The following is an 8,217-nucleotide window of genomic DNA, read 5'->3' as shown; positions in this document are numbered from 1 at the left end:
GGCGAGAATATCATGTTTTGGATTGATACCTGGGTGGGAGGAATGCCACTGAGCAAAAGGTTTCCATATTTATTCAAATTGGAAAGGAATAAACGGTGCAGCATACGGAATAAAACATGTAATGGCTCCTCTATTGAAGGATGAGTCTGGAGTTGGATTAGTGAACCGAGTACACAGGAGGAATTAGCGGAGTTTTGGGAATGCCTTGATTTACTACTCAGGAACTATTCTAAATGATGTTGGGGATCGATGGGTTTGGGACCTAAATGAGGAAGGAATTTTTACAACAAAGTCTTGTCGCCTACAATGCCAATCTAATACCATCAACGTGAATAATTTTGTTCTGGATTGGAACAAGTGGGTACGGAGTAAAGCTAATCTTTTTGCTTGGAAAGCGGAGATGGGCCGTATAGCTACTTCGAACGCCTTACACAAAAGGAATGCGATTGATGAAGTTAAACAATGTCTATTGTGTCAAGATCGAACGGAATCGGCAGAGCACATATAATCTTCATGCTTGGTTGCCATTGTTATTTGGCAATTTGTAAGCTAGTGGTGTAGAATTCCTCCAATTTCGCTTTGAGGTTTGTGACCTTTTAAATACTCACCGGTTATCCTGTGTTGATAGAAAAAAACGAAAAGTTATTCAAACGGTAATACTCACAGTTTGTTTGTGCATTTGAGAGATGAGAAACGCGGCACTCTTCAACAATCATCGAGTCTCAGTTAATAGACTCAAGGAGGACATAAAGAGGCATAGCTTTTACTGGGTAAAATGTAGAGTTCACTACTAGAAAAAAGGTTTTTAATGACTCGCATTGCGAGTCATAAATGGGTACAGATGACTCGCAAACGCGAGTCATTGATAGCCCAATCATAAATCAATTATGACTCGCATTCGCAAGTCATAACTTATGACTCAATTTTATGACTAACCTTTATGACTCATATTTCATGACTCGCCTTTATGACTTACACTTTATGACACGCAAATTTGCGAGTCATGGTATTATTTAAAAAAAAAATTATTTTACTATTTTATTATTAATATTATGCATACAAATATTTAAATTAATCACACAATTATACAAATACAAAATAAACCTTTCATTTCTTAATTAATCATCCTACATCAAATGTTACAAAAAAATATTTGTTTAGTCAATACAAGAAATCATTCTCAGAAAACAAACTGAACCGCATAGCTCGACCATTCTTCACAAACCGCATCAAGATCCGCGTCCGTGTATACCTCTTTGCCTCCACCAACCTAAGAAGAAAAAAAAGACGTTTCAAACTTGGTCGGGTCAAAACATATTCGATCAAAACAAACCAATAAGCAAAAGAGTAAATTACACTTGCATTGTTATTGACGAGTATATCAAGTCCATCACGAACTATCTCCTTCATGAGGTTTAAGATATAATATCCGCCTCTATACTTCTCGGTTGAGTTTGACACTACAGAATAACATATTCAAAGTTACAGATTATGACTAAATGATAATACAAGTTTGTTTTTGTGTGTGTTGAACTGAAGGCAGCCTAATAACTAAAAACATCATCTCATAATTCACTAATCAAGTTGACTATTATGAATTCAAGTTAAAATGATCACACTTTAGTCACACATGTATGAAACAAATTTTTACAAAGTTGAAAATAAATACTTTTATTTTTGTCGTATTCTTTTATTTGCATCCAGTTCAGCGCGCACGGATCAGATTAGCTCGCGCGGATCAGATCAGTAGCGTGCAGTTAAAATCAGAATCTGAATAACGCGCAGATCAGAATAACGCGCGCATAACAGAACAGCGCGAGCGTCCGGTTCAGTATGACACTATGATGATTAAAGCTTAAAAAGACACTGATTATTAGTAATGCAAACTGAAAGGAGGATGAAGAACAAGAAGAAATATAACGTTTAACTCACCCCAGGAGCAAGATCATATCCAATTGCATTTGTTCCAACTCCACTTAAAAGAAATAATAGATGATTCCTTGAAGGTGCCTACATAATGCATAAACAAAGTACATTTGAATTGATCTCTAAATTAACTACTTTTTTTCCACATTGTTATCAGTTTTGACATCTTTCTAAGTAGATTCAATATCACATGGTTTTACACACTGTTGGCATAAAAGGACCAATATACACTAATCCCAACTATCTATTTTCCAGCAAAAATCATGACTGATTTAATAAAGAACCAGAATCAGCATTATCCTCATTTCAGTTTAGAACTTGAAATCCTTTTTTCCCCAAAACTTGAAATCCTTTTTATGCGCATCCCATCAATATCTATGAACTGTAACACCTATATTTTCATTATCTCTCAACATCTCCACAATGATTTTATCTCCAAAAACAACCATTTTGTAACATATCAGTCCTGACATGCCTTGTTGAGATGTCTAAAACAATTCCATAACCATTAATCATGTGATGACAATTAATAAATCACCAGAAATAAACATTATTTGTTGTCATGAATTGTATAGCCAGTAACAAACACAAAATCATAGGCTAAAAGAAAGGAATAGACCAAATTAACCGCCTACTAAAACAAACAAACAAACTCAGATCAGCAAGAGATTAACACTAAATATACATATTAAAACCGTGGATATATCAAACGTAAGAGGAACGTTACATACAAATGATACACACTCTTTTATTGATTGCAACTTATAATTGAAAATAAACATAGATGTAAAGATTAATAAGTAAATCATCAATTGGAGTTGAAGATATTATGGAGTTAATAACTATCTAAAACCTTCAAAATATTTATAGCCATATAAATTATCCATTATAAATAATAACAAACTGGCCACATCTAATTCATTGCACAACAGCTTAAATATGCCAAATACCACTTTCTAAATGACCCGTTAACAAAAGATAACTTACGAAGATGCAGTCAACTTGAAATTCACATTATACTTGATAAAAAAATCATTATTCTTATAAATGATGATTAGATAACCGAACACGAAATCATAAGAGGCTCATAAATGTTGTCATTAGGAAACCAACATTGAATGTGTTGTACTATAACAAACACCAGTTTATCCGAACCTGCCGTGGTTGCAATCGTAGTTGCTATTTTCAAAATCGCCATCTGCACTATCATCATCGCCTTGATTGATTATCATCACAAACCCTGACTTGCATATACCTAATCAAAACACACAATAAAAGCCAAAATACTAATTAACAAACTTTCTATAATTCTATCACTTGTTGTCGACAAACTCTTATCACCAATTTAGGGTTTATACCACAAAGACAAAGCCAGCCACATGGGTCCGACACTCCGCTGAACCACCATGCCACTGCTACCCCCGCCACCACCAAGGTTTCCGAATCGGAACCTGGCAACAACAAAGACATGTGATTTAGGGTTTATGCTGACCACTGAAAGCAACCACCACTCCGCATCAGAACCCGGAAAAGACATATAGTTTCCCACCTGATTCAGTAACATCGGAGATGAGTAGGTAGACAAGAGAGAGGTCAAAAGGAAAAGACCACCTATCTGTCTAATCGTCACCGGCAAAGACAACACCAGATATCGCCGGTGATTCTAAATAAGAGAGAGGTCAAAAGTCATAAACCCTAGTTTTTGAATTGTGATTTTAGATTGTAAGTTTTGCTCTTATTTAATTTTTATTTTATGACTAACGTTTAATGACTCGCAAAAAAGAGTCATAAATCTTCGCTTTTTTCGTTTTATGACGGCTACTTAATGCCTCACAAAAAAGTGAGTCATAAATCTTCTAATTTTTAGAAAACATGACTCTTTTTTATGACACACACATTTGCGAGTCATAAATAGCCGCGAGTCATAAACTGTTAGTCATTAAAAGTTATTTTTCTAGTAATGGGTAAAACAGAGGGGTTAGATTGGGAAACTTGGTGTTCATTTTCCCTATCTTGATGTATTGTAAATTGGTGTTTGTGTAAGTGTACGTGTACATGTAACTGGTGTTTTATTTGATCAACGAGCATCTTGCTTATTGATTGTTCTAGTTGATTCAATAAAATTGGCTGTTTTAAAAAAACTATTTTGGTATTTTTCTCTTTCCTCTTCATTTCTATCTAGTTTACGTACTTATTTTATTTTTTATCAATACTGTTTACGTAATGAAAATTTCAACAAAAATTCTGAAAACTTCAGCAAAAATGTATAAAAGTTCAACCAAAAAACTACACTTTTTTATTAAAAAAACCTACTAAAATTAAAATATTATGCAAAAATTAAAGCTACAATTTCAAAAGAATAAAGCTAAAACTTGGTAAAAAAACTTCACTAAGAAACAATAATTTCAACCGCAAAATGAATCAAATTAGTTACCTATTTAGCAAATCAAATACAATAAAATTAATCGCATAATAAAATCCAAATAAAATTCATTAAACACATAACTTCATGCCTACGTGACATTTTCCACACGGACTTTTCGCATGACCATAACCCTTTTATTTTGAATGTTGTATGAAATCATTTTTCTTATAACAGCTGCAACAGGAGCTGAATATGCAACAGCAATCCAAGGTCGCATACCCAGACGGAAACTAAGCTCCCACTCACGATCCATGTAACAAGCTACACCAAGTAAGAAGTGTAGAACGATTAGTTCATAAGGACCACCATTGTATAACCATTCATCAACGGATGCTGCTTCCCAGATTGGGTAAAAATGCAAACCTATAGCTGCAGAAGTAGGAATAATGGCACCCGAAATAATATTGTTTCCGTAAAGTAGAGATCCAGAATCAGGTTCACGAATACCATCAATATCTACTGGAGGAGCAGCAATGAAGGCGATAATAAATACAGAAGTTGCGGTCAATAAGGTAGGGATCATCAAAACGCCAGACCTATTTTATACCTTATAAGTTTAGCTATCCTTTTATACATTCAAGTGTTATCAATTAAAAACAACTGAAGACTTCACTATGTAAATGAGTTAGAATTATCAATGTTGTAAAAGTAGGTCTACAAGGTTGGGTACTCCTTGAATACTCGCTACAAAGTATGACGTCGATGCGAGTTTCTTTAACTCCGTCTAGTTACTAATAATCGATTAAATTAAAAGTGATCAAACTCAACCAAAATCATATCTAGTCGATCAACTTGGGTTTATTTAACTTTATAAATAAAACATAATTCATATTTCTATAATATTAAAAAAATAATATCACTTTTTTAATTAACGATTAGCAAATTTTAGAATCGTCTAGTATTTAAAAATATAATATCCTTATTTATATTGATATTCACTTATTTAATTTGTTAATTATAAATATTAGTAAACATATTTTACTTGAAATATATATAATATTCAAAAACTAATTAATTTTCTTTATATTTACCATTTCTGATATTCTCCGAGTACACTCAATTCCCCAAACAACCGCCTAGGATCTACTAGCGACTTTTACAACTTTGAGAATTAATTATCACTCGTTTAGAAATCTTGAATATTGGAAGCCAAATATAATTGAATACATAGTCCTATTGATTTGAATGTGATAATTGTTAAAATCATAAAATGATCGAGTGTCAAGAGTTGGAAACAGCATATAAGAACCCACTAATTGTTTACCCAATTTGTCATCATAACAGTGGTGTATTGGACCACATTAGCCACTTAGATGAGCTTTTTGAAACCCTATAAATACCATGCATTTCCATGCAAATATCACACAACTTAATTTCTTCATCTGATCAAATGGCTATTCACAAGCTTCCAAGTTTGGTTTTCTTGGTCATGTTAGGTTTGGGCATTAGTGCAGCTACTAGAGCTCTCTTCACGCTTGAAGAGGGTAACACTCGTGGTGGTTATGAAGGTGGTTTAGCTGGCGGTGGAGGCGGAGGAGGTGGTAGTGGTGGTGGTGGTGGAGGTGGTTATGGAGGTGCTGGTTCTGGAAGTGGGGCTGGTGAAGGTGGTGGATCAGGATATGGCGGTGGAGCGGCAGGAGGAGGCGGTGGAGGTAGCGGAGGAGGTGGTGGAGGTGGAAGTGGTGGAGGAGGTGGAGCCCATGGTGGGGGTTATGGTGGAGGAGAAGGAGAAGGAGCTGGGAGTGGTGGTGGATATGGTGGTGCGGGTGGAGCCGGTGGAGGAGGCGGACATGGTGGTGGTGGTGGAGGAGGGTCTGGTGCTGGAGGAGCTGGTGGAAGTGGATATGGTAGTGGTGGTGGAGCAGGAAGGTCACATGGCGGTGTTGGTGGTGGAGGAGGTGGTGGTTCTGGTGGAGGAGGTGGTGGCGGAGGTGGTGTGTCAGGGCATGATGGTGGATATGGTAGCGGAAGTGGTAGCGGTGCCGGTGAAGGTGGTGGTCATGGTGGCTATATCCCTTGATCATATGGCCATCTCATTGTTTAATCAAGGGTTTAAAATGAGTATATAGATGACTCATTGTCTCATTATTAACTTTATAAGAAAGTTTACAATATCCAACCTATGCAAGTGAAATGTATCAAGAATTTGTATTTTGGTATAACTTGAATAAAACTTCTTTCACCGTGTTTAATTGTTACTTAATTAATTACATGGTTTAAACCATCTTGGCTCATGGATTCCATAAATTGACCCACAATCACATATGGTTAACAACTTAACATACTTTCTTTAACATTTCTACAAGCACCTCGTATGCACCATCAATCCGACTGTCCCTACACTATTTTTTCAACAATATGTTATAACTTCGCAATTCATCTGAACACATGCAACATAAGAATTAATATGGTTAGTGGTACTAGCCTTTCCTTGAATCACTATTAAATGCCTTGTTTCTTGATTTAATTTGATCAATTATGATTAATCCTACAAAGGTAATATACGTATAGAGTAATTTCATCAATGTTAATAATATTAAAATGCTAAATCGTTTTAGGATACTTAGCTCTTTTCAGGATCTTGGGGCATCGTTAGGATCCTTGAGGCACCATCGTAAGGATCCTTAAGCTGATTCTGAATTCCGGATCCTTGAAATTTTGCCCACAACATGAACTATCAAACATTACGTACATACCATAGTATTTTCGATATAATAAGTTAAGTTTGATATAATTACACCACGAGTTTAACTCACTTTCTAAGTAGACTATATGAGCATCTTACGTTACCTGTTCTTGAACAAATATTAATCTCTTATGTTAGGTTAATAAGGCGAGAACGAAAAACATCATCCATAAAATAAAAGGTTTAAAATGTATAAACTATGATAAATGTTGTTTGGAATGAGTTTTTAATCAATTTTATTGTAAGTTTGGCCCCCACTCCCTAGCTAATATGTTATATCCTTTCGATCCAGTGGTAAAGGTATTAAGAAGCATGTAAAACTTGGAGACTAACTTTAATTCATTAAAAAGAACGAGAAAATTCGGCATTTGTTAAACGAACAACAAACTGGATGTATATTGCATCTTATTCCGTCAGTTGTCATGAACACTTGTGGTTTGTGAAGCAGCAGCAATCACGATCTTGCCTTTTGATAAGTTAATAACATCACACTACACCACTCACATGGTTGATCTTACGATTCAACAAGAAATGGGGATTTGTCTTGTTATCAATGGATTTCTTTTTCTCCCCATTGTATTCAATGCTTGCTAGCATTCCGGGAAATCCATGTATGCTTTCATGTGGCGGCGAACAAAAGTTTGTATGTCATTGCAGGTTGGTCTACATAAATATTATTTTTCATATAAATGAATAACACCACTGCCAATGGCGGATCTACGTGCTTTGGTGCGGGTTCACGGGAACTCACTGAGTTTCGAAATTTATATATAATATCTATATAATATATGATAGTAAATCCACATATATTTTTAGAGTGAACACATATACACTGTGGAACTATGATGTAGTGGTAATCATCGTCCCTTTATTTTGTGTCAACATGCGTTCGAATCCCCTCATTTCTGTTTAATTAATTGTGTTTTTAGAATAGTTTATGACTCAGTTTCTTTTCCGTTGTAGTTTTTTGTTGATTGATTTTTGATTTTGGAGTTTTTTTTTCCTTTTTTTTTTCCGTTCTTTTAAAGGTCCTGAACGTAGGAAATTTTTGTGCAGATAGCTGCTTTATAGTGGCATGATGTTTTTGATGCTTAATAAACTGGTTTCATTTGCCTTTTAATAAAAATTAATGTTATGTTGTTAAATTGTTGTGTTATGCTGTTAATTTATTATTTTGGTT

At 35.0% G+C, this 8,217-nt stretch overlaps 1 protein-coding gene across 1 annotated transcript; it reads left to right on the top strand.

Moving 5' to 3' along the window:
- Positions 1-5,702: 5,702 nt before the first annotated feature.
- On the top strand, positions 5,703-6,405 carry LOC143618598 (uncharacterized). The gene has a single exon (XM_077090742.1). It carries the CDS (start codon positions 5,703-5,705, stop codon positions 6,369-6,371), a length of 669 nt encoding a protein of 222 aa, XP_076946857.1. The 3' UTR covers positions 6,372-6,405.
- The last annotated feature ends 1,812 nt before the right edge of the window (positions 6,406-8,217 follow it).

This window comes from Bidens hawaiensis, unplaced genomic scaffold, assembly GCF_021521415.1.
Source record: "Bidens hawaiensis isolate Kalapana, Puna unplaced genomic scaffold, B.hawaiensis_p1.1 tig00100246_1, whole genome shotgun sequence".
Classification (NCBI taxonomy): domain Eukaryota; kingdom Viridiplantae; phylum Streptophyta; class Magnoliopsida; order Asterales; family Asteraceae; genus Bidens; species Bidens hawaiensis.
This window is presented reverse-complemented; position numbering and strand designations above follow the sequence as displayed.

What these genes read in the sequence shown, in the direction of transcription:
- LOC143618598 (XM_077090742.1), top strand. Translation starts at nt 5,703, where the DNA reads ATGCAAATATCACACAACTTAATTTCTTCATCTGATCAAATGGCTATT.